We start from the raw sequence: 19,283 nt of genomic DNA, 5'->3' as shown, positions 1-19,283 counted from the left end.
TTCGAAAAGGATACTGAATAGAGCTTAGACTTTGACAATGACTCTCCCTCCTCAAGGACTAAAACAGGCAATGAAAGTTTTTAGCTTTTTACTCTCTGCACTAGAAAACTTCCAGTACACACACGCTGAGAATGGACTTTACAGAGAAGACATCCTGTCTCTAGCAGTTAAATATGTGACATTAAATATGAAATGTTCCAGAATATTTGAATATGCAAATATTTCAGTATAAGAAAGAAGGAATAGATGCCCTTTTAACCATGCAAAATCCATGTCAGACACAAATTAGAGACTTTTTTTGTGCCTTGATTTGTTTGCCTGATCTTCAAGATTTCAAGTCACCTGATGAATTCAAGTCCAGTATTCAAACTTGCCATCTTGGCCTCAAGTCCCTAACTCCTATAAAAGATAGCTAGCTTTTTAACTGCCTGATGCTCCATCAAATTCATCAGGTAGGTTGATGAGAGCAGAGTTTGCAGACCACCTAGCCAGACAAAGGGCTAACAGAATGACACCAAATAGTAAAAAGCTAAGAAGTTTGCATACATTTAAGTGGAACTGCAAAATTGGTCAAAATAATCAGTTGGCCTCTCACTACAACTGACATCTGTCACTTCACATGTAGTCTTGAGATGCATTGTTCACATAAATATATCAATTAGTGTAGCTTTAAATATCAGCAATGTGGGTCCCACAGAATTTTGTTTGAAAGTGATTAATCTATCATTTCAATATCGTTGCCCTTACCAAATAATAACTCCAAGTGAAAATGTTAAGACATGAAGCACATAAAAGTAATCAGTAAGACCTAATATACAATTATTGATTGATCTGCTAGTAATTGCTTCAATAAATCAATTAACCATTTAGTCTATAAAACATTAACAACAGTGAAAAATGTTGATGAATCAGAATCCCTGTGTTGTCTCTTTAATTGTTTAAAATTGTTGGAATATTCAGCTCAGGCCTTAACACAATGTCGCCAGTATTTTTGTTGCTGGTTTTGTCATGAGTACTTTCACACAGACGTGAATATAAGGGGGCAACGCAAAGCAACATCTTTTTTTCTTTTGTCTTTTGGAGTATAGTTTTTTTTTAGCTTATGCCACTAATGAGGCATCAACCAGTCATGTTGTGCATACATCATGTCACAGCTCATGGCAATGGCAGATGTTTACATCTGTCATAATACAGGGCATTGTATATACAGACAATGTGACAAAGGTGACTTGGGATGGGTAACCTTGATTGCTCCCTGCACAGACAGACTGCTATGTGTTGGATTTACCAACGGGAAACTGAAGCGGTTATACGTCTGTGCTCTCTTGAATCTACCAGACTTCTTTAATAAAAAAGGTAATTTTCCTTCACAGAACACGAGAGCTTGCTGGTCTTCTGCTGTCTTGATCACTCTGTTTTAAACTTTGGTGTGTCAATGTGTTGGTACTAGGGATGCACATTATGGAAATCTTTCAATCTATACCAGTAACCAATAATAATCTTATTGCCTTTTGCAAACAAAAAAAACATTATTGTTTTTTTGTTTTGTATTTTCAAAAATTCCAACTATATAGTTTATGTGCCCCTGGTTTGTGAGTCGAGATGAATGATTTAATATCCCGATGCCATCCTAACTGACATCACTATGAAACAAAAACAAAGAGCAGTTCTGAGTATTTAAATGTTTTATAATAAAACACATTGAAAAATATCAAACAGACATTGGCTTATATAATGCATTTTGCTCTTTTAAAATAAATGCTTTGACATAATCTGTCAAATGAGACCTGTCAATTGTATTAAATCGCATAGTCAATAATAAATTGAAGGCATGCAAATAAGTCCTTGCTGAATATGTACAATGGGGGAGGGGGCATTCTGCTGTCACTACTTGTTATGTAAGCTTATGAGTTAACAGTCAGGCATAGAAACTGTATAACATGTAACATATGGGTAGTTTTGCTTGTAGATGGTTTATGTAACAAGTAGCCTGGTAGCCACATCCTGTCTTGCCAACACCAAGTACTTTTCCTGCCTCAAAGCTCGGGGCATTTGAGGGGCAGTCTGCCATGCATACACTTGGCCTGTCCACTCTGCCTAGCCCAGAGACACAGCTGTGAGTGTGCTCGGCTAGCTGAAGAGAAGGGTGTGTTCTGGGGCTGGGAATCCACTGTATCACCATCTCAACTGGCTGTTTGTTATACAAACCAGCCACCACAAAAAGACAGACCCAGCCAGAGAATATTTGGTTAGCCCCAGTACAGATAAAGTTGAAATCTTCCATGCTGGAATCTCTCTATCAGCGGTTTTGAACTAAGAAAACTTTGACTCAACACATTTTTTAAAGTTAACATCCAACTATTTGCTTTTCCTGTGTGCAATGATGGAGCATGAAACGGGTAATGCTTTTGACTGACAACATGAGTTTAAAAATGTCACTTGATTTGTTCAGCACCTGTTAAAAACATTTGGGATGAGCAGACATGTGATTTTCAGTGGTCCACTCCATATACCTCTGCCTCTATCAGCCATTGAAATGTGGAGAAAAGCCACCAACAGAATCCGTTCTTTGATAAACATGCAAGTGCCAAGCTGCAAACTGCAATTTAAAAGCTAATCAGCAAGAGACAGGCATTCCCACTAAATCCCACTCTTCCTGATGGCATGCAAATAGTGGAAAATTTAATCAGCCTTTTTTTAACCCTCAGTTGTCAAGGCAACACTAATCTCAAAAGCTGTCTGGCAAGTGAAATTTTTAATGCTGATCAAAGTTCTTTACAATGCTACTAACATCAGCTGAGGTTTGAAGCATCATATGAGTTTGATTCTCAAAGTACAAATAGATATAATCTAAATATTAATATTTTTGCATTTTTGTTTGACTGGTTTAGTATTATACTGTTAAATAAAATATGACCCATATTATCACACTTAATCATAGGTACCATATATTTTTTTTATCAATCAACTCTGACATCCTGCCAGGTTAGAGGATTTTGACATTGAGGGAAAGTCAGATCTTATTCCAGTCCCTGTGTATTCAGCAACAGTTGACATCTGTGATTCATCTTCTAACATCCATGAAGCAGGAACAACATCTGTAGGTGAGCATCGAACCAGCAGTGTTGCAACTCATTTTGTTACAGCAGGCTTGTATCCAATCTAACCCAAAATAACTTGATCATGGTGAAATGCTGCTTTTTTTGTTTGAGACAAAAATGCAGAAATACCCAAAACCCAACCAAGCCATACTGTATCTGTTACAAACTTACATGAGTTACTACATTGGTCTAGCTCTAGATTCTACCACCATCTCCATATTATTTAACCATATGCTTGTCCACATATCTCTTATTCATCTGCACAATCTATCAACCAAACAGGGACCAGTTCACATAAACACCACTAAGTAGCAGCCCTGTAAGTCATTTAAAGCACTCACAACAAGTTAATGTAGCAGAATGATTAAATATTAGCAATTGATTTAATTCAATTTAATTCATAGCATCATGACCGGCTCTTTTGTTGAGGCTGCAAATGTTTCTAATCTGTTTTAAAATGGACCTGACACCACTGGTTACACTGAATTATTCAAGGGTATACATCAATGATTTAACCTGCTAAATGACTGAACACAGCAACAAGTCTACATTAATTAGCTCATGCACAGTTTCACACGTAGTTTAACATCTATATTTAGGACCTATGAATTTCAAAATACGCCAAAACCTGAGTGTGTGTGACTTTAAATAGTTGCAGGGATTATTCTGACAAAGCCGAAGCACTCTCTTCTAATCTTCGGCCGCTCTTTGATGTCTACCTTGCATATGGATCAGAAGACGACTCCGCCATTGAAATATTATCCATCCTTATCTTTCCACCATAACTTCACCTACTATACAGATTCACTCTACACATCAAGGAGGAGTCTGCCACCTTAGGACAAACAAACGGTTCAGAGATAACGATGGCTCAGGATGGAGAACAAGGATTGAAGTAAAAAAAAAGAAAAGAAAGAAATTACAGAAAACATGCATGCATGTAAGGCAGGTACATCAATATGAGGGGTGCTTTAGTATGGCTCACTATCAAGCCCCTGAAATACTATCTCATACAAAACCAATGAACTCAGCATTAAACTGGAGTATGAACTAGATAACTGCCACAAAAATTGTTGTAAGCCTATTCACCAAAAGAGCCTTTGCTTATTTGGGCCACAAACACCATCCACGTGTCAGCCTTTTTCTCTATTAGTATGGATTGATATTCTGCTATTTCTCTTATTCATGAGAGGTATTAAAGCAGGGACAGAAATAGAGAACCTGTCCGCAGGGAAGGCTTTAGTCTGGTCTTCATCATTCCTGCTAGATGGCATAAACGACGTCAAAGAAATAATGAAGGTTTGAGTTGAAGTGAAAGGCCAATCTTTAGGTAACAGCTTTTCAGTTGAATGAGCTATTCCAGCATGTAGAAAACTGGCACACTACACAGCTCAAACAACATACTGATGCACAATGTGATGAGGACTGTGATTGACAATGGGTTTAACATAAAACAAGTACATTTCTCAAGCATATTTGAATTCTAGAAGAAGCTTAAACCATATGTTATTGCTGATCATTTAGACAGACTAATTTTATATGCTGTCTTCGAATGTTATAACTTGTTTTCATGTGAGCAGGGTTTCCCCCAGTGTATTATGGCCGCCAGGCTTAAATTTCCCACCGCCAGGCTAAGCATTGTTTATTTATTCAAACGGCGACATCTTATGGTCAACACGTAAACACATGGCGGGTCTGATGTCAGGTGTCTTTTCATCACCTAACGCCCCACAAACCACTGCTACTGTCACTACACGCTAACTACGCTACTTGTGATTGAACATAATGGGATGTCACAAAGAAAAAGCCAAAAATCTTCCGAAGTCAGACGAACAAAGGCGGAGGCGTTGATCCCGCTGGTTCACCTGTTGACCAGGTGTGCAGCGGCGTGACGTTGGCTGAGCCACGGGTCGATGAGGCAGCTAGCATGGATGTGGCCTGGATGTTAGCTCGTCGTCCGCTGCAGTGGCAAAGCAGCCTTCTCCGTGCCACGATGGGAAACATAGAACCAGTGGATCTAATCAAAATTAGTTTGTACAGCGGGTGACTGTACCTGACCAATTATGTTAAGTGTTATGTTGTTTGTTTTGCAATACGTGAAAATATTAACAGTAAGAAGTGAGCTAATTTCACAGTGGTTTAGTGGTTCTTCTTCTTCTTCGGGGTTTTACCGCAGCCGGCATCCAAAAGTTGCATTGCTGCTATCTATGGGACTAGCACCTTAGTGCACTATAAAAACAGCGTTTTCCCCTCCTGCTTGACCCTACTTCTAAATACTTTTCAGAGATATTTCTTCCAAGCCAATTTCTTGCAATTCTCTGAGTAGATCTTGTCTTTGGCGGTCATAGTTTCTACAAGAAATCAAAGCATGTTGCACTGTCTAAGGTTCCTGACATGAACACAAGCCATAGAGCTTTTATTGAAGCTCTTTGGACTACTTATAGGCAAGATGTACTAAACGCTCATGTTGGGTCTCTCCACCATCACACCAGCATCAATATGGCAGCAAGCAGAAGCAAATGTAAACAATGCCACATTGTTTCAAATGTAAATATATGTCCCTGATTATAATGAAATATCTATTATGAAATATCCAATAGTTAGCTTGCAATGTTATTATGTTGTAGGCTTGTCAATCACTGCAGCATTCGAGCCAGTGATTAATATGGAGCATGAAGCCATAATTAGTGGTTTTAAATGCCTTTACTGGCTCCTAAGGCACGTAATTGCCCACCAATTTAACTCTGATTTAATGCAAGGCAGTATGGAACCACTCTAAACTCTACTACGTCATGAATCTGTTACCTATAGGGCACTGCCATCAGTCAGTTGCTGGCCTGTGTCAGGCCCCTGTCACAAAAAGAAACATGCTTTGCTGCCGGTGGGCCGCCCTTCCAACCTACCACCGGGCTTAGCAAGTTTTCTGGGGGAAACCCTGTGGGAGTATGAGTTAAGATACACACAAAATAAAGATAATATTTAAATCACAAGGCGCCGCTTAGCTCAGTTGGTAGAGCGGGCGTCCCATGTACAGAGGCTTGGTCCTTGCTGCAGCGCCCCTGGGTTCAAGTCCCAGCCTGGGGCCCTTTGTTGTGTGTCACTCCCCCTCTCTCTGACCTGGTTTTCTGTCATCTCTGAAGCTGACTACCAATAAAGTAGTTTAAAAAATTAAATAAATTGAATTCCATCAACAAAAGATCCAGGTATAAGTGACGAATGGGAGTAGAACATTTGTTGTAATGCGTTTATGATTAAAGATAAGCTTGGGCTCATTGGGCCACACTGCATAACTCTGCCGAGCTATTTGTGCCCACTGAGCCTCGGAAATAATTCAATTTTAAAATATTGTTACCCAATTACAGTAAGTTGATATATTGAATGTGTTGGCAAGCATTCTATAACACATCCAGCAACCACAGCCTACATTAGCATTTATTTAGCTCTAAGCATTTAAAGGAGTCATCACCTGGTTTTTTACATATCCAGTCCCTCTTGGATCGCTTTGGATCAATTCTTAAAACTTATTAGAAAAAAAAAAAAAAAAAAAAATCAAACATAGAGCTTGTTCTGACCCTTTTTCATACTGCGACTTTCTCACGCGAGATTATGCGCGAGGTTTTGACCGGTCCGGATGTGCATTGTATTAATATGTAATGAGGTGCGCGTTGATTGGCCGCAGGAAGGACAGAGAGAGAGGCAGAGAAGGTGGAAGAGACACGTTACAGCAGGACGTCTCTGAATGGTAAATTATTTTTTTTTCCTTCTTACTTTTCACACTCGTGTTTTACATAAGACCTGAGTTTTAATGCTGGCGGTGACGATGTATGGCGTGAAAATGACAGAGAAATAAGCAGATTCGGCGTGCTCAATCTGGCTGAGGACGGCTGTGAGCCGATGCATATGCAAGTAGCCTCCTGTGGTAACGTCACCACAGGAGCAGAGTCAAAATCTCGTGCTTTAGGAACGCACACCTTTGTGCACTATTCCTGTTCCGAAAAAGAGCCAAAGCGAAAAAAAAAGCCACTTTCAAACTCCAGCTTTTCAGGCAAGTTTCAACAGAGGTCCAACACCAATATGCATGATTTAACGAGAGAAATTGCGATTTCCGGGTGATGACTCCTTTAAGACAAAATGAAAAAGCTATTAACAAAAATCTGAAAAGTTCTCTTTGCACTTCCAAGGCGCTCCCTAACATCTACTCAATATGTCTTGCTTCAAAATCTGAGCAATAGCATAAATAAAATATGCAATTGTTCAAGCTTTATCCTTCACAGGGAACCAAACAAAGCTGCAAGCTTATGTTTTCATAGGCTCTGGCAGATGAGTCTGACCCCCAACCCGTTCAGACAGATTTCTAACCAACCTGTTTTTCTTCAGGCCAATCACAACCATTAATCTAATATAGAGCAGGTAAGATACTCTCTTTAGCAGTCCTAGCAGCAGTTAAGTGACATGCCATATCTTGTGCTTGCATTCCTTGGGTGTGAGCGAGCATCCATCCATAAATACAAGGAATCTCTGTCTGTCTGTGTGTGTGTGTGTGTGTTTCTGTCAAATATCGCTGCGGGTCAGGATCACACTGACCTGAGACTTTCAACATGGCTGCTGCGTGGTTCAGTGGTGTGCATCTAAGCATTTGCTTGGACTCCAATGATACCATGAATAAATTATTTCATAAATGCTTTACAAATTCCGCCGAGCATTGTCCAAGGAGCCACCACAATCACGTGTGCACCAGAGCCAATCACTGCACACCGTGGCCACGTGCGCACCAGAGCCAATCACTGCAGAGCTCAAGCCCACGACATACCTGAAGAAACAAGCAGATTTATACCTGCAGCGGAGCGAGCTGGACCGGGATTTTGCCGGTGGTTCGGTCCCGTTCTGTTCTGTTCTGTGCATCTAAACTGACTGTTGTGGATTAATGAGATTAAACGAGTCCGGACCGAGTCTGTTCGGGTCTGAGGAGATCCGGAGACGCGCGGACAACAAAGTGGAATCGGAATCTGTGGATGTTCGTGTGTAGCTTGAGGCCCACCTCCCGAGGCGACGGACCGGACGCATCGGCACGTCCAAAACCGGACCTTGGGTAAATAATGTCCGCCACGCTTTTTCGCGAACATTGCCGTCACGTTTACTTTGTGTCTGGTGCAGGAAGAAATGGTAAAAACGGGCTTTTGTCACGAAAGTGTCCAAGCAGCAAGTTTGGTTGTTGAGGAACAGGAAGTTGTGGGAGGGACCTAGGTGGATGATTGACAGGCAACGACGGTCGGACAGCGATATTGAGAGTTGAGAGATTTGTTACATTTAGCATGTTTGGAGTGTGTAGTTATTGTGTTATGTAGTGTTTGGTGTAGTGTGTTTAGTGTGTAGTGGAGTCGGTTTTTCGTTTAATGAGTCAGAACAATGAGAAGATGCTGAATGTGGAGCAGGCAGTGCAGCTCTTAAGGAGCACAGGCAGACCTGAGCATTGCCTGCAATTAAATGTAAATAGTTACAATAACTTTGTAAATTTTTTAAATGTATGCACAAATTTAGCAAACAACAATTTATATTTGCATTATAAGTAAAAAAAAAAAAATGGTTTGTTAAACATATTTGTGGTTTTCACAGTAAAAAAATCTAACTTTTTCTACTCGGATTTTATGTTTTTTTTGTGATTTTAGGTCCATTGTGTTAATACAGTATGTCAAAATAAATAAATAACTGTACAGTCACACATGTGAGGTTGTGCTGAAAATAATGACACCAAGTAAATAGTTTTTAAGGGGAAATATAATGGCAAAATCAAAAATAGTCAAAAACAGCCAATTATACCCTGGAATATCGGATTTCACAACAAACCTAAATATCCCTGACGTCCCACCTTCAAACACAGCCTCATTTGGCCATCCATGAAAAACTAATTAACCTCCCACTTTTTTATATGAATACATTTTTCTTACGGGCACTGCACTAGTTGACCAAAATCGCGAAGTCACCACACGAGATTGAACAGCTACATGTTTGACAAACTTTATATTTATTAGTCATGGTATTTATAACATTGTTACTAGCACAATATAAGGTAGAGTTGTTTATGTTGAAATAATTGCTTCTTGCATGATACTGTTCATCCATAAGAGACATTGGCATTGGCTTGCTTAACTTAGCAATGGCTGTTTCCTCTAGCTTTCAGCGTGAGCCTCAGCAGCGTCAGCACAGCTGAATTTGCTGCATGCTAATGCCAACATCTAGTGAACTAGTTAGACAGCAAAATATAATTATAGAGTTGCCACACTTCTTTGTTAACGCAAGTTTCAACTACAACTCTCATTTAGCTGAATAGATGCGCCAACATTTCAGCATAATACAATAGATTAATTTTCAACTAACTGTACTGAAATGGTCTTGAAGTTCGTTGAGAAGACAATCCTAAATTGAAGTCAGTTATACTCGTCAGAATAATCAACCAAATGTTATTCATATAGCTGGAATTCAAAAAACAATTAGTCTCAGGTGGCTTTACAACCTGTGCAGGTAATGACAGAGTTTTAGGTTCTGAGAAACATGCTGTAACAGAGTCTATGTGTGTGTGTGTATATAAAAAATGAATATATAACACATACACACACATTTTCACTAAACATAGAGTACTTTTTCGCTTCTTTCACATGGTCTTTCACAACTCCACCATCATTGGACAACTGTTTACTGAAGTAATTGTGTGTACGGACATTTATGCGCTTTACTCCACAAATTCAGGTGTCTTTTGCATCTGTTCAGGGTACGTCATCTGTGCTTAGGCAAATAATGTATTCATATTTGGTTCCATCTCAAACAGGCATTTAGAAACAAAAAAAAGAAAAAGGAGAAGTATAGAAAGAAACTATGGAATTTTTTCAGTGTTCTTGGTTTGTCAAGTAACATTTTCCATCATAACAAGACGGAAAGAGCAAATGTCTTCATGTTTAAGAACTTGCATGTTAAATACATTAAAGCTGGAATTGCTCCAATATACCCTAGAAGAATATGTTTGGGCACTTCTGTCTTCACCAAACTATAGGAGGAAAGCGCCAGCAAGAATTTTTTTACACCCTTCATTTTCAAAAGAATAAAATAACCAACCATCAGCACAATTACTATTAAATTACTGGACACTGTCAGATGAGGAGAGTACTTTTCCTGGTTCCTGAGATATGATAGATGAGTAGTGACTACAGATATTGAAACAATCAGAGCGATCTACAGAGATATTATGCTTGATAACTTTGTTATGGTTGTAGCAATGCATTCATGTGGACTGACAGTTAGAATAGCAGTTAGTGTCCTTTATGTAGAAGAGGATTTTGTCCCGAAGTTCAGGTGAGTAAAATACAAAGGACAAAGCTTGAGAGGCTCCAACTAAGAAACACAGATTTTTAACCTCACCATAAAAAAAGTGGAAGCACTGGTGTCTGTAAAGTATTCTCCTGTGATTGATAGTTCACTGTACTGTGGGCTAAAATTGTGTTAATAAAAAAGTATTAAAGTGAGTTGTTCCGGATATTTTAGCCACCATTAACTGCTTTCTGTCCATTGTCATTTATCCTGCAATTTTAAACATGCCACTGTTCACCAGGTCTTCAATAAGCTCCCTCTGGGTCCTTTTTTAGGGCCCGAGCAGGTCACGACCTTCGAGGACCCTATTGTTTTTCGAATGATGACATTTAATTCCAAATTATTGCATTTTTCACTGCCTGAACATACCCCAAAACTCATCAAACTTGGAATATACGTCACACCTGCCAAAAGATTTCATAATCTATTGTTGTCCTCAATTTCCACCACTACGTGGCGCTATAATCAAGGAAAGTGCGTTTTGGCTTATAACTCACATATACTTTGTCGCACATTCAAAAACCTTATATCCACGCATTCACTGAATTGTGCTGAATCTCATGGTATAGGCCACGCCCATTTCCACCTACCTTTTTTTTAAGGCAAATTCGCGAAATGTTGCAAGCCTACTTTTCTAACTCCTCACAGGGGATTTCACCGATTTACACTTTGCATACAGCATCTGTGGACTCTCCTGACAAAAAGTTATTAAAACAATTTTGATATTCCAAACAATACTCAAGTTATTAAATAACTTCCTGTACATTTTGCTCAAAACACAAAGTGTTGCATATGTCCACATTGGTCTGTCCGAATGACATGAAACTCAGGTGACTACTTCCCCATGAGCCTCTGAGGATCTGTGAAAAGTTTTGCCAGATGACCACTAGGTGGCGCCGTTTAAATTGAAGTATTTTATATCTCCACATCGGTTGGTCGGATTAAGACAAAACTTGGTAAAATCATTGACAATGCCCTCCTGATGATAGCTGACAAAAGGCGTTATCAGGGGACTCTATAGCGCCCCCTGGAATATTTTAATAAATCCAAGACCCACCTCCTACATGCACATACATGAACAAAATTCGGTATGCATGTGTATCATAACCAGACGCACAAAAAACATCCACCACACCAAACTGTCACTCATACAGGAAGTCTGTCATTTTCATTATTAGAAAATGGTCTGGCCATTATTAGGGCCTGAACTCCTCCTATGCCATTTCACTGATTTGCAAGTTGCATTTCATCAAAAGCTTTCACCTATGTCACACCTGGTGGTGTGGTCCATTTTGATGCTTCGCTATAAAACCATCAACTCAGTATAACTTCGAAATACAAAATGCCATCTACTCCAAATTGCTCAAACATGTAGAGGGTCTTGCCCTGAATACATCTATGCAGCACACCCCGATGGCAGCATGCCCCGATGCGCATGGAATGCGAGGGCCCATTCATCGCTGCTTGCAGCTTTAATTTTAAATGCTTTTTAAAATCTCTTAGCAGCCATTTGTATCTACTCAAATTATCTATTTTATCAACAATTATCAAATATAAGAATGCATTTGGTTTTCGATCCTCACACTGCACTGATCTTAAATTATCTATGTTAATACATCTTGACCAGAGCTCAGCCTTAGAATATGAATATACTACAAGAATATAAAAATCTACATCAGTGTTAGTGGCACTGAATGGAATCATTTCCTGTCCGTCAAACAGGCCCATCTCAGTTGTGCTCAGAGATGCCTCTTCCTATTGTTGTCTTCTGTTGTCTGGAATCCCCCTGGGGTCTACTCTGGGTCCCCTCTTATTTCCTAGATACATGTACCCATGGGGCAAATCATGCATAGACTTAGCATCTTAATAGAGGAGATTTAAAAATATCAAGATATATATCAGGCATCTGCTCTGTCTGAGTGAGCTGCAGGTCAGGGTTGAGTGACACACACATGCACAGATTCACTTTCACACACAAATTAAGCCTGCTGTCTTGGTATTTTAGAACCAGGGAGAAGGGTCCAACTTTTAATGGTTTCTTTTTCAACAGAAACCATCAACTGCTTCATATCATGGTGTTGAATCAGCATCTTTCTTCAATTGTCATTAAAAACTTGGCAATGGCTACTATAGTTTGTGTTGACTGAAAAGGGACAGGAGTCAGGACAGCCAAGTCACCCTTATGATATAGCTAGTCAACAAATTGCACTTTTTATTCTGTGCATTATAATATCCATCAAGAGAAATGCAGAAATAGCCTCTCACTCAAATCTCGAGACTGAAATACATTCAGTCATTGTGTCTTTAAACTTCTGCTTTTTTCCTTTATCAACATGAAGTCATAACTGGTAATCAGAACTATCTCATATTGTCAATACAACTAGTAACCTAGTAACCTTAGGCTGTCTCACCTGGTGGGTAGCCAGTCTTGTCAGATGGTATGGCGAGGAGGGAGTTGACGATGGCACCCCTTTGCTGGAGAAAAGTTGAGATCATCTCCAGCCCCTCTGGGCCCAGTAGCTCAAACAGCTGGAGGGACAGAGTACAAGGAAGGGGGTGAAAATAGGTAGTTTGCAAGCCAAAAATACAGTCCTCTATAGCAACAGCAGGAAAGCTACCACCACACACACTAATCCAAACATGTATACACATCCTATGGCTCACCAACCCTCCCCTCCGCAAACGGCTGCTACTGCCAAGGCTGAACACCTGGTAATTACCATCCGCCTGGTACAGAATATGCTCTGCCGCTTAGCCTCCCAAACATAGCCACCTGGCACTTAGAAAGTGACAGAAAAACAACAACAACAAGAAATTCTGTGCACAGCATCATCAGCACACAATTAAAAGCATAGTGGAGACAGGGCTGCACAAGTAGGCTCGGGCGATTGGATGAATATATCAGCTATTGGCGATTACATCATTTGCTGGGGGGGGTTTGGGCCATTCTCGTAATTTTATTTTCCTAATTTAATGGTCTGCCTCTGAAGAACATGTGACAGCTGCTTCTCAGTGACAGACTCTTGTTCACCAAACTAACCTAGTTGCAATGTTAGAGGAAGTGAGCAGGGAAAAACAACATACAGACACAATATTTTCACATTTCCTGGTAATTCAGTGAATTAAGGGTTTATTTTAACCAAACCAGAATTTGTGATTGTTGGAACAATGGAGACACAAACCAAGATGGTGTTGGTGAGTTTTATTTTCTTTCTGTAGAATTTGAAATGACTGTGTTTAACAATGAGTTAACGGGGCAATTAAGTTCATTTCTTTGGTGAAAAAGAGAAGCTTGAATTACAAGGGTGTTTCTGTTTCTTTATTTGGTAAGAAAAATATGTGTAGGCTGCCAATCACACCAGTGATCAGGGTTTTTTTTTTTATTTGTCAATTTATTCATTTTTGTAACCATCCACTCCTGTGAGGGGCACACACACCTGTGCATGTGTATTGGGAAATGCTGGTCGCTAGGATGTTGGTGTTCTGTTGTATCGCCTAACCCAACAGCACAGACAGTCGGAAATATTACTGCGAGACCAAAATGAAAGCAATGATGAATGAAAGCTTGTGAGTTTTTAATTGGAAAATAGCAGACCTGAGCACCTGGGTATGTAATCTGAACCTGTAAAACAATGCAGTTCTTTCCCCCTCTCCTTTGAGGGTTGGTTTCAGGATGGTGTTATGGCTTGCTCTTTCAGTCTGTCCTCCCTCGGGAAGGCAATAGTGAGCACAGCAGGTAACTAAAACAACAGACGCACTTTGATGTCAGGTCAGCCATCGTCTTTGTTGGGGTTATCTTTGTTTCCCTCTGTGGTCTCTTTTATATCTGTTCTAAATTTCTATTGGTCCCTGCAAATGTCTCTGTTTTATTAGAGTTGAGTGTACTTCATGCTGGCAGTGGGTGGGAGGTGGCTGGGAGGGCTGGGGCTTCACCTGCTCAAAGGGATGTTTTTAATGACTCTCATGAATTCTGTCCTTGGAGTTGACAGATTAGGTGTGGGTTCCACTGGGATTGAGAGGCAGTGTTTCTCCTTCAGATGGCGTTTGCACAGTTCACCATCCTGCAGCAAGAGCAGTTCTTAAGCATTAACTGCATAATAAGTTAACATCTGCAAGGCTACAGTTCAGGAGTATAAATGCTTGTGACCTTCTCTCTTGTTCTCCTGCTTTATTCGTGATTAAATATTCAACCTTGCCTACTCAATTTTTCACCCAGTAAACAGAACTAAAGCATTATTTGAATTGAGTCACCACTGTAAAAGGTTTAGTTTGTCCGCAGACAAATTCAAGCAAACCCCTAACCCCAAACAAATGGATGATTAGATTTATATTTTTTCATTGGACGATGGACCCTACAATTATAAAACTGCAAGTGTCTGCTCTGTACAGCAGCAGCAGAGTCGCAGATGGAGCAGCAAGAATGAGATTCCACTTATCATGTGTGGAAAGTAAAAAGAGTTTCCTGACAAAGCCCAAACAATTGTGGCAGGTTTTTTGTTAAAAGCAAAAAGCAAAAGCACCTATGTGGCAATGTTTCAGATTTAAACCCAATGGTTATCAGGAACTGATAATGTTAATAAGGGAAAAAGAGTTTGTTACCTCACTAAGAATCTGGAAGTGTGCAGCCTGTCACCAGCAGCTCTGAATTTAACAGCTCAATGTGGCTGCTCGTTCTTGTTCTATCACTTGCTGTGATATTTCAAAATGATTCACTGTCAACAAATTCCAAAGATGATTTTTGTTTTGTTTTGTAGATACAGTATTAAACACAGCTTGTGTTTCAACAGTTAAATGCTTTTACTGTGAAGCTGCAACAGCAGGAAATGTATTAGCATTCTGACTGGAAACTAGGGGTAGACCGATCGTGGACTTGGCCTATAATCAGGGGCCGATATTAAGCATTTGGTCGATTAACATTATCGGTCATTTTCTGTCAGACTGATGATAATTTGGCCAATTAAATGTAGCAGAGGGGAAGTATAAACTTGCCGAAAAAGGACAAACTCAAACAAAGTTCTTTAAAAACTTTATTTTAGAACAGTACTAGAGTCAATTCTTCTTAGGTTCAGTCCATCACTGGTTGTTCTAAAATCTAGAACATTTTAATTTCTATTGCAAATCAACACTGGTTCTAAATATATCAGTTATCAGTCTCCTTGATTTTGAATAATCAGTATAGGCCCTGAAAAAGGTTTTATCAGTTGACCCCTACTGGAAACATCACAAACTGACATGGATTCATGGGCATCACCCAGGACTTCACTGGTACCACCTACAGTGCATCTTTGACATTGGTGAAGTGAGTTGTCTGCACAGAGCTCAAAGGACACTTAACGACAAAGACACCGACTCCAACCCTATTCTGTTCATCCTGCTGCCAACTGGCAGAAATTACAGAAGTAACTGCTTCAATACAGTACCATCTGACTACAGAGCAGCTTCATCTTCATCATCTGTAAAACGGTAATAAAAGCCTCACAACCCCCGCAATGACTCGACTCACTGTCAGAATTTGGGCAATGCGGTTCAATAGTATTTGGAGAGTCTAGAAGAGCCGCCCAGTTACATTTTATCCCCATCCAAGGTAGCTCAGCACTAAACTAAAGTTAGCCGTCTCGGTTGGTCCCGAGTGCGCATGCTCTATAGCACCCTAGCTGGACAGCCACCACCACAATTAAAGTCTGATTATGTGGGAAACATTGCAGGCTGTAAGAATCCTCAATTCATCATCAACACTCCCTTTTCCAAAAAAGATTTAGCACAAAGGACTCAAACATATATATTTTTAAACCCTTGTGTTTTAAAAAATAACAATATATTTACAGTGTTACCTCGTAACCTTTCCTCACCATGGCATCTCTAGTGAAAATACATATTTGGGCATAAATATATGTATCAATTACACATTTAAATATAAGACAATAAAAACATCTCAAGTGAACAGTCTGTTTAAACACAACGCAAAATCTCCCACCTCTCTCTCTGCTGCCTCGCATTACTCAACTAAGTCCCTTCCATAAACCCACAAGTTAGAACTGCAGCAGGAGGTGGCTGTTCTGCAAACCTAGAGCTTTGTAGGGCCAACTCTCCACAGAGTTGGAGAGGCCCTTTCATGCCCCGACACCTTGTGGTCCCACAGCAGAGTGCCCCATCTTCAGAGGCAGCTGTGACACTGACAGCAACACTCTGCTTCGCTGGGGAGGGGCAAGAGACAGTGGAGGACACAATTTCTCTGGGAGTTTAGAGCCATATTATTGGACTGTCACACCAACCTCTAATAACACGGAAAAGGAAATTGGACATGCTCAGCTTTGTGCCAGCCAAACAAGCACGACTATTACAACACATCACACAAATACACACACAACTGCCCACACTGTTATTCCCCCACTGTCATCATGCCTTTTTGACAACCATCAATACAAGCACCATGGCATTGACCATAATGAGCCTGAAGCTCCATCTGGGGCCAGGACACATTCATACACGTGTTGTACTATACGATGCTGAAGGCAAAGGAGGTTTTCAGAAATTTTCTGAAGAATTTCTGGCCACTAAATCAGGCTTTCACCACCTGAAGGGATGTGCAAGCACATTTGTACTTCTGTAAAATACAGAAATGTAGCTCAACAGCAATATTCCCATCAGCCCCATTGAGCTAACTGAACTCTGCATCCAGATAGATGTACAGATAGAACAGTTGATGTCTCAATTAAGACCAGAGGTTAGATTGTGTCATCCTGCCTTATTTGTCCCACCATAGTTTATATTGAACCAACATATTTCTCTTTTTAACTTCTCATTTAACTTCTCATAATTTTTAACTTCTCATAATAGCATTAACGATCTCTCAAGTCCTTTCTGCTCTATAGAGCTCTAGAGAGTTGGCCAGTCAGAGCTGTGTGCTCTCTTTTGCAGTGATGTATACCTATGGTATAATGTAAACATAGCACAATAAAGTAAGGGAATTTGTGTTTGGTAGATTATTTATTTGTTGTAACAATGCTTCTTGGCAATATATCTAATAGCGTTGGAAAGGTTGTTTATTTCCCTTTTAAATGGTGCCACATTTGTAAAGAACCTCCTTACCTCTTCCTTACAAATGTGGCACACATTTCCTAACTTTTGATGCTATGTGGACTGGAGTGAACAGAATGAAAGATCTGTCATCCCATTCAAAATGGTCCTAATCCAAAAAGATTATTGTTTAACAATTTTATTAGGTTTCACTTTATCATCCCCCTACCAGAACTCAGCAACTACCACAAAATGTCAGCAATGAGAAATAATAGATAGCATGTTCTGTCCATTGTCAGCTTTAATGACTCTGAGGTGAAAGCCTTTAAACTTTACTGTTTACTTTAGAGTCACACAAAGGTAAACGCATGGAAAGCCTGAAGGTGCACTCAGTCTTCCCCTCTTTTTCTGACACACACACACACACACCTCAGAAGGAGAGCTCGCTTCAAAATGTCAACTACGTGAGAAACATTGGAACCAACTGTAACCTGCTGAAGTTGTACAATTCTGCTTCTGTGGTGAAGCAATAGATCGAGAGAGAGAGGAAAGAACGGAGGCTGGGGGAGCAACAGAGCAGCTATACGGACAATAGAAAAGTATTTTATGTATGAGGGAGGTGGAGAATAGAAGTTGGTGAAAATGCAAGGGGAAGAAAAAATCATCAACATGCTAATCTTTAGAGGTGTGAATCTTCACCGGCCTCACAATTTGATTACGATGTAAATGCACAACAATCCTTGATGCATCATCTTAAGAATCCTCAATTTTCTATACAAGCCACTTTTTCATAATTTTTTATAAATTATGAAAATATATTTGCATTCTCTTTTGATCGATGAATTCCATTCAATATTAAGAGGGCAACAATCTACAAAAAAGCTACATCTCATCAATACCAGTACCTAAGTACATAAAAAAGAAAAACATGAATCTGTCAGCAGTGCATTAAAACCACTGAAAAATACCACAAAAATATCGTCTTGCTCACATCGAAGGACTACCAGGGCACTTACTGAATGTGGCAAATATCACAAATATGCTGCACACACCTCTCTCAGTACTGGACAGCAGAGTTGGCAGCACTTCCTCAATGACTGGGTGATTAGCTAGCTCATTAAATTCTTCATGATTGCAGACGTTTGCTTCTGGGGAAAGTGGCAAATATTAGTTATTGAGAGAGATTTTAAGATGTCCACCATGCATCTTATAATCAAGAAATTTCCACCCATTCATCCATCGTTCTAGCCTCTAAAGTTTAGAAACCAGGTTATGGGCTGGGGGGCCAATATTAGCAGCTTCTGTTGATTTGCTTATATTTCCAAAGGACCTTTATCACCAATAAAGGTCATTCAGAAAGTTGAAATGTCTCAACAGTCTGAAAGGTAAAGGCCAAGGATGACTCCGTATAATAGCGGGAATATGATAAATTCCACATATGGATCAAACCCAAAAGGCCTGCTTAAGAAGGTCAAGGTTATAGAATCAATACAAGCTACAATACATTGCAAGTACCATTATGACAGGTCAAATGTTATGTCACGGAAATGCCACGTTAAGATTTGACGTGAAAAATGTAAGTTCAAGTTCAAATTGGTCAATAAAATCAATAGAAGGGTTGCCCTCTCAACACTGACAATTCAAAATCTCAGCTGACAATCACCAAAATCAAATTCTGACAGTCCAACTTTATTTTAACTGAACACAGGGCAACACAGGAGAACAGAGAGGAGTGAAATTAGAGCAGGCTGATGAAACAGAGGGGAGCGTATCTCAGTTATGTTGCTCTGCTCTGAAGCTGTTAGC

General features: G+C 39.8%; 1 protein-coding gene across 1 annotated transcript in view; it reads right to left on the bottom strand.

Moving 5' to 3' along the window:
* ascc3 (activating signal cointegrator 1 complex subunit 3) overlaps positions 1–19,283 on the bottom strand; it is a 169,680-nt gene that overhangs the window by 137,355 nt on the left and 13,042 nt on the right. The window contains exon 5 of the mRNA XM_030394226.1: positions 12,872–12,989. Within this exon, the coding sequence (XP_030250086.1) occupies positions 12,872–12,989 (118 nt within the window). The remainder of the gene's footprint in view (positions 1–12,871; positions 12,990–19,283) is intronic.

The sequence above is a fragment of the Sparus aurata genome, chromosome 17 (assembly GCF_900880675.1).
Source record: "Sparus aurata chromosome 17, fSpaAur1.1, whole genome shotgun sequence".
In the NCBI taxonomy this organism is placed as follows: domain Eukaryota; kingdom Metazoa; phylum Chordata; class Actinopteri; order Spariformes; family Sparidae; genus Sparus; species Sparus aurata.
This window is presented reverse-complemented; position numbering and strand designations above follow the sequence as displayed.